General features: G+C 47.2%; 1 protein-coding gene across 2 annotated transcripts in view; it reads left to right on the top strand.

Moving 5' to 3' along the window:
• The window catches only part of CEP104 (centrosomal protein 104), a 35838-nt gene that overhangs the window by 8078 nt on the left and 15047 nt on the right, over nt 1–12713 (top strand). Inside the window, exons 5-13 of one of the 2 annotated variants that reach the window (XM_041771670.1) lie at nt 35–97; nt 404–483; nt 2799–2967; nt 3431–3586; nt 4571–4795; nt 6541–6738; nt 7483–7650; nt 8254–8427; nt 10136–10312. In XM_041771670.1, coding sequence (XP_041627604.1) covers nt 35–97; nt 404–483; nt 2799–2967; nt 3431–3586; nt 4571–4795; nt 6541–6738; nt 7483–7650; nt 8254–8427; nt 10136–10312 — 1410 coding nt within the window. The remainder of the gene's footprint in view (nt 1–34; nt 98–403; nt 484–2798; nt 2968–3430; nt 3587–4570; nt 4796–6540; nt 6739–7482; nt 7651–8253; nt 8428–10135; nt 10313–12713) is intronic. The other variant, XM_041771671.1, reaches the window with a different exon arrangement.

The following is a 12713-nucleotide window of genomic DNA, read 5'->3' as shown; positions in this document are numbered from 1 at the left end:
TATTCTTAATTTCTATTGGTTAACTCTTTCTTAGGTTGCTCTGGTTGCAGTAAATATCATTGGAGACCCTGCAGATTTCGGTGATGAAAGCAATATTGTAAGTTTGGGAGGTTTCATTCTCAAAGAAGAAAATGTATCTCTAACAAGCAGGATTGATTATTTTTGTCACAAAAAGTGTCACCTTGGAAAATCTTTATTAAATTGTCTCTTGAATAGCTAGCAGATAATTTTTGGCAGCTATAGTATATTAAACTCTCTCTTTTCCTCAAGAATTTTAACTGTCCTTCCAAAAACCTAGGATCCTCAAAGCCCACTGACATCTCTATATCATACCTCTTAGTTAAGGTTTCATGTTGTTCCTGTTTTCCTCTGAAACGCTAAGCAGAACTCTTTGCTCCCAAAGACCTCTAGAGAGAAACTGATTGATCATTACCTGGGCCAGCACAGCAGTGAGGACCCAGCTCTGGAAGGAACCTGTACTGGGTAAGAGTTCTCCCCCAGACCCTCAGCTCCTAGGACTTTCTTCAGGATTGCCAAGGTGTGAGTCACTTCCAGAGGACTAGGACTTTGAGAGCCACTAAATTCAGTTCTGAGCTAGATAAGCCACTGATGAGATTGACTCAAATATACTTAAAGATTAAGGTCACTGTTCTCCTTAGCACATCTTCATTTATTGCCCTTCAGAGACAACTCCATTTCTTGTGTATTCAGGTGTTACTAGAAAGTTCCTACAATGAGTGCAGATAGATCTATCGGCCATACTTTGGTATTTTACTAGCACAGGCAACTTCATAGGTAAAAATTAAAGGAATTCATTGACCCAGATTATCCATTACTAGAGCCTTCATCTTATGTTTGCTTTGAGCCCTCCCCACTCTCATCCATCCCGTGAACATACAGCTCTGCCTCCCGCAGGCTGGGGGCCCAGGGGAGGGTCCACTGGGCGCAAGGCTCACTGTCCACTGGTGCATACACTTAGCACAGCAAGTGGTTCCTGGGTGACCGCAGAGAGAATCTCCATATTTTATGCAAGCACAAGAGCCTGGCTTAAGAAGGAATTACTTTGTGTCAGTGTTTGGACTGCCTTGCTTCCTGTGGAGTCTTCCTGGGCCTGCAGCCTGACTATCAACTGGTGGATGATGTCAGTAGGGAGTGCTTAAAAAAATAGACTCTGTCCCTAAATCAGGGCGAGACCTGCTCTTCTGAAGCTGCCCACTGCCCATGCCAGATGATGTCATGTTTTTTTCTTTGTAGCATTTTCATAATTAAGTCTTTGTTTTCATCTCTAGGACTTGAAGGCAAAGAAACTTTGACTTAAGAGTATAGTATGTATTTAGGTAAAAATAGTTAATCTTGTGCCAATACCAAAGCGTGTTACTGTTTGGTCATCACTGGGATTAACTGATACTGTTCAAAGCTGCCAAAGCTGACCCCATCACCTCATTTCCAGGAGTTGAGAAGTGTTGGGGGGATGTTTGATCATGCTGAAAGGTGATGTCATACTGTGTCCTGTTTCAATTTATTTTTAGACAACCAATTTATTTTATTTATTTATTTATTTTTAATTTATTTTTTCATGAGACAGAAAGGCAGAGACATAAGCGGAGGGAGAAGCAGGGTCCCTGTGGGGAACCTGTTACAGGATTTGATCCCAGGACCCTGGGATCATGACCTGAGCCAAGGTTGACCTCAACCACTGAGCCACCCAGGTGCCCTGACAGCCACATTTTTTATGACAAGTAATACTGTCATTAAAATTTACCTGTATATAAAGATATCTAAGTCAAAGCTGCCAGTTGGCTTATTTTGTGTAGCTGTTACAATAGAGACATTGAAACATGTCCTCTGTTAACATTTTTGTTGAGTGGTGAGACTGGCATTATTGTTTTAAATGTTAGACCCTGGAGAAAGCTGCCAGCCTGCTGCAGAACACGAAAGAAAGAATGAGGTGATACTTAATCAGAAATCAGTTACTCAGATCACTAGAAAGATCTTTTATTCCTGGAAGGGTTATTCTGATCTCCCCAGGACTTGGGATATCATGCAGTCTGACATTTTGAGCTGAGGCCCTGGCAGGGCACCTCTGCATCTTTAGTGTTTGTCACAGTTACTGTGGCACTGGTGTCAAGTATGGACACCTAGATTACACCTGGAACCCACCAAGTCAGATTCTTTAGGGATGGGGCCTGGTAGTCTACTTTGGCTTGGGTTTTCCCCTAGACTACACATGATTCACCTGCACTATTATGTCCCCGGTGCTTAGAACAGAGCCGAGCACAGAGTCCACACTCAAAATATTTATTTATTCTTATTTATTTTTTTTAAATTTATTTATTCATAGAGATGCAGAGAGAGAGAGAGAGAGGCAGAGACACAGGCAGAGGGAGAAGCAGGCTCCATGCAGAGAGCCTGATGTGGGACTCGATCCCGGGACTCCAGGACATGCCCTGGGCTGCAGGCGGCGCTAAACCGCTGTGCCACCGGGGCTGCCCTCAAAATATTTATTGAAGAACAAATAAACCAAAGACTCAGATACCCCCAAGTGCAGTTAACTAATGGTCAGGAGCATAAGCTGTGGAGTCAGAGAGACCCACCTGCACTTAAGAGCTGGGTGACCTGAAGCCCATTCCTGATTTTTCTGAGCTTCCACTTTCTCTGGCAAGAACGCTCCAAGAGCAGATGTGGGGGTACCATTTTTGTGATTATCTGTACCTTCAAACTGAGCCTGTAGGGCTCCCTCCACCATCACTCTATCACATGTGTCGAAGTTAGCTAAAATATTCATCTCTTTCCTTTAGGAAATCTGACTACATTTCTCCACTGGATGACTTAGCTTTTGATATGTACCAAGATCCAGAAGTTGCCCAGATTATACGCAAATTAGATGAAAGAAAACGTGAAGCTGTCCAAAAGGAACGTTACGACTATGCCAAGAAGTTAAAACAAGCTATTGCTGATTTGCAAAAGGTACTACTCCTGGAGACAACAGTCCTCCCTCAGTTGTGTGAGAGTGGTCCTGACACATGGTACAGCAAAGATGTAGGCCACTAAAAGCTATGGACATTAGTGTGGGTCCAAGGAGGTAAGCAACATAAAGTTACAGACAGATGAGCAGCTAAGTAAAATGTAAGTGAAGGCACAAACTCAGCCTCTTCAGATGCCATGTTGCTTTCCTAAGGCAGTAGAAAAACATAAGATGCTTACCATCCCATGGATTCATGCAGTTTCTTAGACACTGGCATGGTGACAGGCAGCACGCCCCATGCAGGCCAGCGTGGCTGTTGTCTAACTGCCCAGGCTTGGACCCTCCTCCCAGCAAGGTACATGGGGAAGGCAGCACCTCTATCACCTAGCCCTTGCTTTAAAAATTGTCTTTGCAATGGATGTGGCTGGATGCACATTTGAAGCAGAGTGGCCTTGTGTGCTTCAGGTTGGCGAGCGCCTTGGGAGGTACGAAGTGGAAAAGCGCTGTGCGGTTGAGAAGGAGGACTATGACCTGGCCAAGGAGAAGAAGCAGCAGATGGAGCAGTTTCGCAACCAAGTGTATGAGCAGCTGCAGCTGCACAGCCTCGTGGATGCTGAGCCGGTAGGTGCCTGGGCAGCAGTCCCCAGGGCCAAAGAGATTCAGCCATGGGGCCCATGTGTCCTCATTATGTATGTGACGTGCACATGGCTCCATAACACACAGGTGACAGTTCAGACAGGTGACGTCAGCTCTAGAGGTGCTGCTGGACACCCACTTGCACGAAGACTCACGGCAGAGGAGAAAGGGGATGAGCTGGAACCAGGGATCTCACCTCTTCTCCCCGGCTCAGCTTCCTCATTTGTAAAATGAACCGATGGCAGCCCTGCCATGAGTAGCCTCAGGAGTGTTGTGCACGCATAATCCTAACGGCCTCAGCTTGTTGAGGCCGTGTTTCCTGGGACACACTGCCACTGATCTTTAGAACCCACACAGGCAGCTGGTGTACATACCACCACATTGCAGAGTCATGCATGACAGCACAGACTCTGGAGCTGCGCTGCCTGGGCTCAGACCTGGCCCCCTTAGGGCTGTGTGATCTCAGGGTCATTCCTTAGCCACTCTGCCTCAGTTTCCTTATCCCATTTATGGGGTAAAAGTGGTATGCATTAAATGAGATCGTCTGTCTGACCCACCTACCACCATGGCCGCCACATGCTAACTATGTTGTGATGACATAAAATAGCCCGCTTTTGCAGCCACTGGGCTTTAGGTCCCACCCAGGTGCTTCCTACCTACATACCATACCTTTGCTGGCAAGTCTGTGTGTGTGTTTCCATACTGTGGCAACCCAGGCACTGTGCTTATTGTCACTCTAGTGTTCTGACACACATGTCACTTCTGTAGGGCACATGGCAGCCATGGAGAGATAGCTAAAAGGATGTGACAGGACTGGAGGGCACCAGTCCTGATGCCCTTGTGCAGCTTGATGCAGTCCTTGATGCAGCTTGTCACTCTGCCTTCCTAAACTATCACATCCTCCCGCCCCACCCCACCCCCAATGGTGTGGCAACAGCACTGGGAGTGAAGCATCCTGTTTTTCCCCAGATTCGAAGGCCTTCTGACCTGCCCCTCCAGCCCCTCACTCACTCTGCCAGTCCTCGCCACAAACAGCAAGTGCCATCTCTACCACCGCAAGAAGAAAGTGCACCAGAAAGCCGGTTTGCAGAGCCTTTCCTTCAGGAAAAGCCTCCAGCACATCCCCCAGGCCCTTCTCAGCACTCCACAGCAGACCAGTCACCACCTGCCACAGACCCTCATCTCAAGACCCATGTAGGTAACTGGTAACAGATTGTGTGCAATTTATTCAACAGATACATAGGACCCACATGGTGCTAAGGCTTTCCTGGTGCAGGGGATGGATCAGGGCACACAACTACAGAACTCCTTCCTGCCCTATGTTCCCAAAGCCAGAACATGGTGGTACATGCACCCAGCGGGTAATCACACCTTAGTGGGAGACCCTGTTTGCAGTCAGACACACCAGCCCTCGCACCTGTGTCTGCACCCATCGGCCGGTGCTCTGGGATGCACCATCCTCCTGACCCTCTCCTTTGCTCTCTGTAAAAATGCACAAACAGCTGCTTAAGGGATTATTTCCAGGAATAAACGAGACCATGTTTGTAAAGCGCCCACTGAGGTCTGACTTCAGTAGAACCTCCACACAAGTCATGCATGGTTAATATACTATCAGGATTTTCTGTGTTGTAAGTAACAGACAACCTTGCTCCCACTGGGCGTTTCCTGGCTTTTGTAACTCGAGACTTAAGAGGTCATGTGGGTTTCAGGGTTCAGTAGCTTCGTAGCATCATCAATGCCTCTTTTCTCCTGTCAACTCTGTTTCCTGTGGTTCCAAGTCACCCTAGGGCTGGAGCTGTCACGTGGCCCTTAGCTTCAGGTCTGCACATTGTCCCATCTGAGCAAGAGTCTTCCCGAGTTTATCAGTCACATATCAGCCTCTGAGTGATGGTGAGGACCAGAGGAGGTCTCACTGGAGGTCGTGCTGGCGTGCAAGGCAGCATGGCCAGCAACTCTGGGGAGGAAGACAGGATGTTGGGTGGGCACAGGCACGTGTCCTCCAGGAAAGGCAGGGGGGACAGCACTCATGCTGGCCTCCCAGGGCACATCTTGAGGGTTCCTGTCATCTCCATTAGGAGCATCTTGTCTGTAACTTTATTGCTTTAAGTCATATCTAATACTTTGATTTAAAATACTCCAATTTCTCCTTTGTTAGAGTGTCAACATGTTTTGTGTTACAACAGAGTAGATTTTAGAATATGAGGAACTCACTCTCATGCGGTTTATACCCAGTTAATATCTCAGTGGGTATTAAGTGTGAATGTCATAGTGACACCTGCCTCAGAAAATTACTCTGGAATCTGTTATTTAATTTCCCAAAACTCTACTACATATGTACTTGTTTAGGTGTGCATCTCTGTTTCCACATGTGGATGGAAGCTCTGGGAGGTGGAGAGCCCATGTCACCCCATCACGTGGGCAGGGGGCCTGATGAGCACCTGCAGGGCTGAGGGGGTGGGCAGCAGACGGCTGCCTGCCCAGAGCTAGAGGAGGCAAAGCCCAGGAAAGCTGTGGAGGTATTGTTAGCTCGGTTGCCTGTTTATTAGTGGAAATCTCCCAGATAATGAACACATTTAAAAATGAGGTTTGGTACTTATTTCTAAGTCATAAACTAAGAAAAAATCAGAAGTCTTGTCAGGAAAACATATAACTTTTACTTTGGTAAGCTACGTGTCAGCTGAACTATAACTATTAGTGGTAAGTAGTAACCGAGGCCGAATCTATATCACTTTTCAATTGGGTCCGCGCTGAGTTTAGAAAATAATGGAAACTGATCTAATTTTTTCAGGTGAATCTTATTGTCACATAAATTATTCTTATCTGATAAAACTGCTGCCATGCAGACCAGAAGGGTGCAGAGCAGTAGGCCGGCGGTGTAGACATGGTGTCGGCAGGTGGGGGGCCTTGGGGAGCTCTGCAGCCGCCCTTCTCTCCTGTAGCTCCAGTCTGTGCCCTATGATGAGCGGCCCCTTCCTGCTACACGGAAGCAGCCGGCAGCAGCAGCCCTGGAACCAGAAAAGAGTGACTCTGATGTCAGCGAGGCTCCAAAAAGAGGTGCCCCTGGAGAGCCGGAGCCCTTAACAGAGAAGGCACTGAGAGAGGCCAGCCCCGCCGTGGAAGTGCTTGGAGAAAGCCTGGTACATGGAGGGCTGGAGAGCGCCCTTGGCTTTGTTTGTGATACTGTTGGCTTCCCTGTGGAATCACTATTCATTTGAAGTCTTCCAATAATTATTAATTATATAAAACAGCAAAAACAGAAACTAGAATTAAGATCTTAGGAATGTCTGTTCGTACCAGACTGAGTGTTTCTGTCTAGTACTGACAGAGTTGATATTGGAAATCTGCCCCTTCTGGAACACCTGCCCCTTCCAGGAGAAAATGAGGGCAGAGCAAAACAAAAGATGGAAGCATTCCATATGGAAATGAGCCCAGTGGGTTTTCCCCTTCTTCCCAGCTTCATAGTACTTCCCTTGGTCGAACTTCTGGTACTTTCTGTATTTTAACAGGGTCTTCAGTATTCCACGTTAGAAAAATTACTTCCTTAAACACACGTACTTGTTCTGCTCTTTTTTTTTTAAAGATTTATTTATTTATGATAGACAGAGACAGAGAGAGAGAGAGAGAGAGAGGCAGAGACACAGGTGGAGGGAGAAGCAGGCTCCATGCCGGGAGCCCGATGTGGGACTCGATCCTGGGACTCCAGGATCGCGCCCCGGGTCAAAGGCAGGCACCAAACCGCTGAGCCACCCAGGGATCCCTTGTTCTGCTCTTACAAGAGATTTTTCTCTGTGTGAAACAAAGGTTCAGGTGGCATGGCTGAGGGGTGGCAGTGGTGTCACTGGTGCACCTGCTCCGAGTCAGCCAGCCTCCAATCTGTGTAGGTTGCGGGGGCCTATTCCAAGACGTGGTCATACCGGGAAGACGCGCTGCTGGCTCTCTATAAGCAGCTGATGGAGACGCCTGCTGGAACTCCGAAGGAAGAGCTGAAGAGCATGCTGCGAGCATCTATCTTCCTTGTTAGAAGAGCCATTAGAGACATAGTGACCCCGGTGAGTCCCCTGTGCCCCAAGGTCCCCCAGGAGGTCCAGTGGGCCAGGAGGAAGCACAGTGTATCACTAGGAATTAAGGGTCTCTGGCAAGAAATGTGGTCAGTGAAAAGCTTGCAGAGTCTGTCTTCACTTAGCCGTGCTCCTTGCTCTTGCACGGCATCAGCTTTCCCATGCTCTTGAAAGCCAAGGTTTGCTGAGGCCGGACTCACCATGACTGAGAAAATGCTCAGTTTATGTTTTTATTTTTAATGGAAACTGAGGAGCTTGAAGTTATTCCTGGATTCCCCTGACTCTGAGGGTGCCATAAGCATGAGCACGCCCCAGGTGCACCACTGCCTTCGTGTTTGCCATTAGGCAGGAATGTTCAGGGTGTGGCATCCAGGGCAACGCGGGGCACTTGCTGGCACGTGACATAAGAGCACATGCCTTCCGTATGGGAGGAACTGCATTTAGAAAGTGGTTTTCGGGTCACCTGTTCCAGCCCTTCAGGCAGCACAGAATCCCCAACATCGTGTTCATGTTGGTTCCCGTCAGTGACTGTCATGTTCTCTCTGCTGGAATGCAGTTATGGGAGCTCTTCCATTTTTACCACTGTTTTCTTAGGTTTTTCAGGCTTCTTTGAAATTGTTGAAAATGATAATTACACAATATATTCCCAAACACAAACTGAGTAAGCTTGAAACCGCTCACTGTGTGGAAAGAACCATCCCTGTTCTGCTCACCAGGACTGGAGACTCTTCTGCTCGCCTCCGAGTCATAGCTTCAAATTTTATTCAGGTATGAACTTCACCATAAAATAATGAGCACGTTACTATATTATCTGACTTTCTGAATACCTTACCAGTTTCTGTCTCTCCTAAGAGCATTATTGGTTCTCCTCGTGGGTCCCTGTCATACTTACTGGTGCTCTGAAACCTGAAGGTTGCCTTCGATTAAAGTATAGTTTGGCTCGTCTGGTATTTCTTTTCTTCAACATATGCTAGTAACTTCTAGTAAAAATGTATGGAAAACTAAACCATAATAGAAAATTGGGAGTAAAGAGATAATAAATGTGTAATGACCTTAATCTAAATAGTTTTGGGCTTTCACTCCAGGCCAAGTATTAGAGAGAGAGAGAGAACTCTAGGAGTTTTTTTTTTCTTTTTAAAGATTTTATTTATTCATGAGAGACACAGAGAGAGAGGCAGAGACATAGGCAGTAAGAGAAGCAGGCTGTCCACAAGGACCCCGATGTGGGACTCGAACGCTGGGACTCCAGAATCACGCCCTGAACTGACGGCAGATGCTCAGCCACTGAGCCACGCAGGCACCCCATGCTCTAGGTGTTCTTACCCTGAGGCCTATGCCTGGGCTTCAGCAAGTCTATGAATTTCTCACATTTTATATGACATTCTGTTGGGAAGGACTCCGTAGCTTTCATAGTTTCTCAGAGGGGTCATTTTTACAGTATGATGAACCACTCATCTCATCTCCTTTAACAAACTTGAGTTCTGGGGGAGAATGAAAAAGGAGAAGTTATATAACAAGAAGGTAAAAGTGATGTTGAAGTCCTACAAAATACTCCCATCTTCATGTGGCTCAGAATCTGGGGAAGATGGCATCTTTTAAAAGGAACATTGAAAATGTTAGTATGTCCTTCCTTTGTTTAGTCATTTATTTTTTAAGAGAGGGAGAGGAAAGGGTGGGGAGGGGCAGAGGGGGAGAGAGAGAATTCCCAAGCAGACTCCTTGCTGAGTGCAGAGCCCAGCACAGGGCTCGCTCTCATGACCCTGAGATCATGACCTAAGCTGAAATCAGAAGTCGGATGCTGGGAAACCTGGGTGGTGTCCATGTCTCTGCCTCTACATTTCTCATGAATAAATAAGTAAAATCTTAAAAAAATAATAATAATAAATAAAAGAAGTTGAGGCTTAACTGACTGAGCCTCCCAGTTGCTCCCAAAACTGATTTCTTTCTCTATTGCAACCCATATGCTTCAGTATTTTATCATTCCTCTTTCTGTATTTGGCTGTTTAAATGATAAATACATTAATCATAGAAAGACTTGCTCATTGATAGTGGACTTCATGCTTGCCCATAAGCCCAGCAGGAGTCACATCAGCCAGAGTACTATGCACTTTACACTCTCAGCTGACTTTTCATAAATACTAACACAATACTCATTTGTTTTAGAATGTTAGAAATTAGAAAACCTTTTTCTTAAAGTTGGAAAATCCTGAGAAATCGTAAGTTTTAGATCACATTTCTTATAAAGCTTTCATTTATCTGTGAGTGATCATGTTTTTATGTTTTTGTGCTTTAGGATTTTGTTTTTAATCATTATATCTTAAATAGAAATATGAGCTTATTAGAGATAAATTACATTACTGCCATTTTTCATTCCCTATTTTTTCCCTTTGTTGTTTACTTTGAAGATTCTGAAGTATACTAAGTTGCCTCTAGCATTTTCCAGTACAAATTAACATGATCATGTTGGTTTTTATAGGAAATGGCCTTGTTCAAGGAAGTTAGGTCTCTCCAAATTATTCCATCCTACTTGGTACAGCCATTAAAAGCCAACTGTTCAACTCATCTGGCAATGAGTCAGATGAGTCTCCTGGCCCGGCTTCTGAAAGACCTGGGCACTGGGACCACAGGCTTCACCATTGATAACGTGATGAAGGTAAGCGCACCTCTGGTGCCATGGGCCGCAGTCTCCACACTGGAGATGGGCCTGGAGTGTGGTGAGTGTTTCATCAATGTTTCTTGAATGAATGAATGATTGCAACAACAACCAAAAAAAAATAGTCACTGTTTTATCTAACAAAGGAATGTACGAAAGGCTCCCCGCCCCTCGTTCTGTCACAAGACAGTACATGATGTATGGACGTTGGTCCGTGTGGTGGACAGATTATAAGGAGCACATTACCTGTATGAGAGAACTGCCTATCACGGAGGACATGAAGCATATGAAAGTGTAGGTATTTGTTGTGCTTTGGATAACCTGATGAAACTGCAGACATTCTGGAAAAGGAACTGTCTGCCAGAGCAAGAATTCCCTCCTCCCTAATTTGAAATGGGTTGGAAGTGAGCTTCGATCATACAGCCACCATCTTGGCCAGACGTGGAGAGACAGAGCTTTCACAGTGGCCCAATCTGGTACAGCCTGCACACGCCTCCTGTCCCTGTGAGAAGGGCAGGGTCTCCCTTCTCTGTGGATTCCAGTGGTGCATTGACTCGGAGACCTGGGCCAGGTCTTGATGTCGTTAAATGTATGATCAGGAAAGGCAGGATCCTATCAGGCCACTTTCATTCATGTGTTTTATCATGGATATATGATTTAGACACTGAAGTGAATAAGCCTTGGCTTCTGGAGCTCTAAGCCCCGCGTCCCCCCCACTCTTAGCCTCATCGTCTAGATCCCTTTCCTGGTTCTTTATCCTCCTGATCCCGTTGACTTTGGAGTGTCCAGACCTCCTCTTCTGATTTCTGTGCACACACCTTCCCTCAGTGACCTCGCCCATGCCTCTGCACCCACCCATGGAAGACACAGTCTCTGCACATGCCCTCCCTGGATGCCTGACTCTTCCCACAAGCTGTGGATGCCCCACATCTGGATGGAGCACCTGCCATCCTCTCTGGCATGCTCCTTCTCAGCCTTCTCTGTTTCTGTAAACAGCAACACTGTTCTTCTGTTTGCTCACCAAGTGCTGTGAGCTCTTGCTCCAAGTACATCCAGATACTGACCAGGCCCCCAAACTCTCATGCCGCCCGGCCCAGCCACCCCCAACTCCCCAGCAGACTTTCCTTCTGACTCATCCTACAGTCTGTTGGCCACCGGCCCTTGGAGGGCTCCCATCACACAAGTCCACTCAGGCCTGCAATGCCTCCCAGCGCTCTTCTCTGCATGCAGACTGCCTGCTCTTTCCAAGGCTCATCTCTTTTGTAAAAACTCCAGAGGCAGCGAGCTGCAGCCCCTATACGCCGCCCGCTGCTTCCAGCACTGGCAGCCCCATAACCACGTGGACCACCACCCTTCTTGGCTCCAAGTTCAGTTTCCTTGCTCCCTAGCACAGAACATGGAGCCTGCCCCACACACTTGGAACCCTGCGACATGATGCCCTGCTTCCAGATGCCAGCGTCAGCATCAGTCCCACTAAGTTCAGCTGTAGCAACAAGCATAGACATTTCAGTGGAGTAACACGGTAAATGCTGATTGCTCCATCCCTCATGGTCCTGTGCAGTTCAAAATGAGTGGAGGCTCTGCCCCATGCTGGCCTTCAGGCCTTCACCGCCTTCCAGGAGGATGCCACCAGCTTTTTCACATGACTTGGGGATCACCAAACAGGGAAAATGAGTGGAGGGTGCTGAGGGGGTCTTTATGGACAGAGCCGCTCCCACACTCCCTTCCTGGTACCTAAGCGCATGGGGCAGGGAAGTGTGGCACAGCTGTGCACATGGAAGAAGGCAGTTGGCTTGCTGAGTACTTAGCCATATTCGGGTCCACCTGCATGCTGGGAGGATTAATCCAGACAGAGGGAAGAGAAGAAAGACAGGAATAGAAGTTGGAAGGAGGGGTCAGCTACAGGAGGAGAAAGTCCCTGAGTGGCCCAAGATTGGGCTCTGGTGCATATTCACAGGGCTGGCTGCACGTGGAGCAGGGAAAATGTATCCTCTTGATGGACGGAGTCCACTCAGAGCCAGACTGGATAATGGAAGTTCTATAGGCCAGAAGGAAGTATGAATTACCCACCTGATATCTCAAGACAGTGAGCTGACCAGAAATACCTCAGGTCAGGACACTGTGCACTCCCCTGGGACCCCATGAGACCAGTCAGCATGCTTCTCAAGTCTGCAGGCAGAGTCCAGTTGCCCCGTGACTGCACAGGAAGAAGGGGTCCCAAAAATGACTTGGTGATGGACCATACTATCCAGGCTGGACACTCAGGGCAGGAAAGACTTGAGGGAGGTGACAGACGGGTGAAGACAGTGGTGGCTGCCAGAGTGGACCAAAAGCCCTGATGAGATTGAGGAATTGTCAGGGGAGAGAGTAGGAAAAAGTGAGTGAGAAAGGTAGGAGATGA

The sequence above is a fragment of the Vulpes lagopus genome, chromosome 10 (genome assembly GCF_018345385.1).
Source record: "Vulpes lagopus strain Blue_001 chromosome 10, ASM1834538v1, whole genome shotgun sequence".
NCBI classification, from domain to species: Eukaryota; Metazoa; Chordata; class Mammalia; order Carnivora; family Canidae; genus Vulpes; species Vulpes lagopus.
The sequence above is the reverse complement of the archived record's forward strand: the minus strand, read 5'-3'. Positions and strand labels throughout refer to the sequence as shown.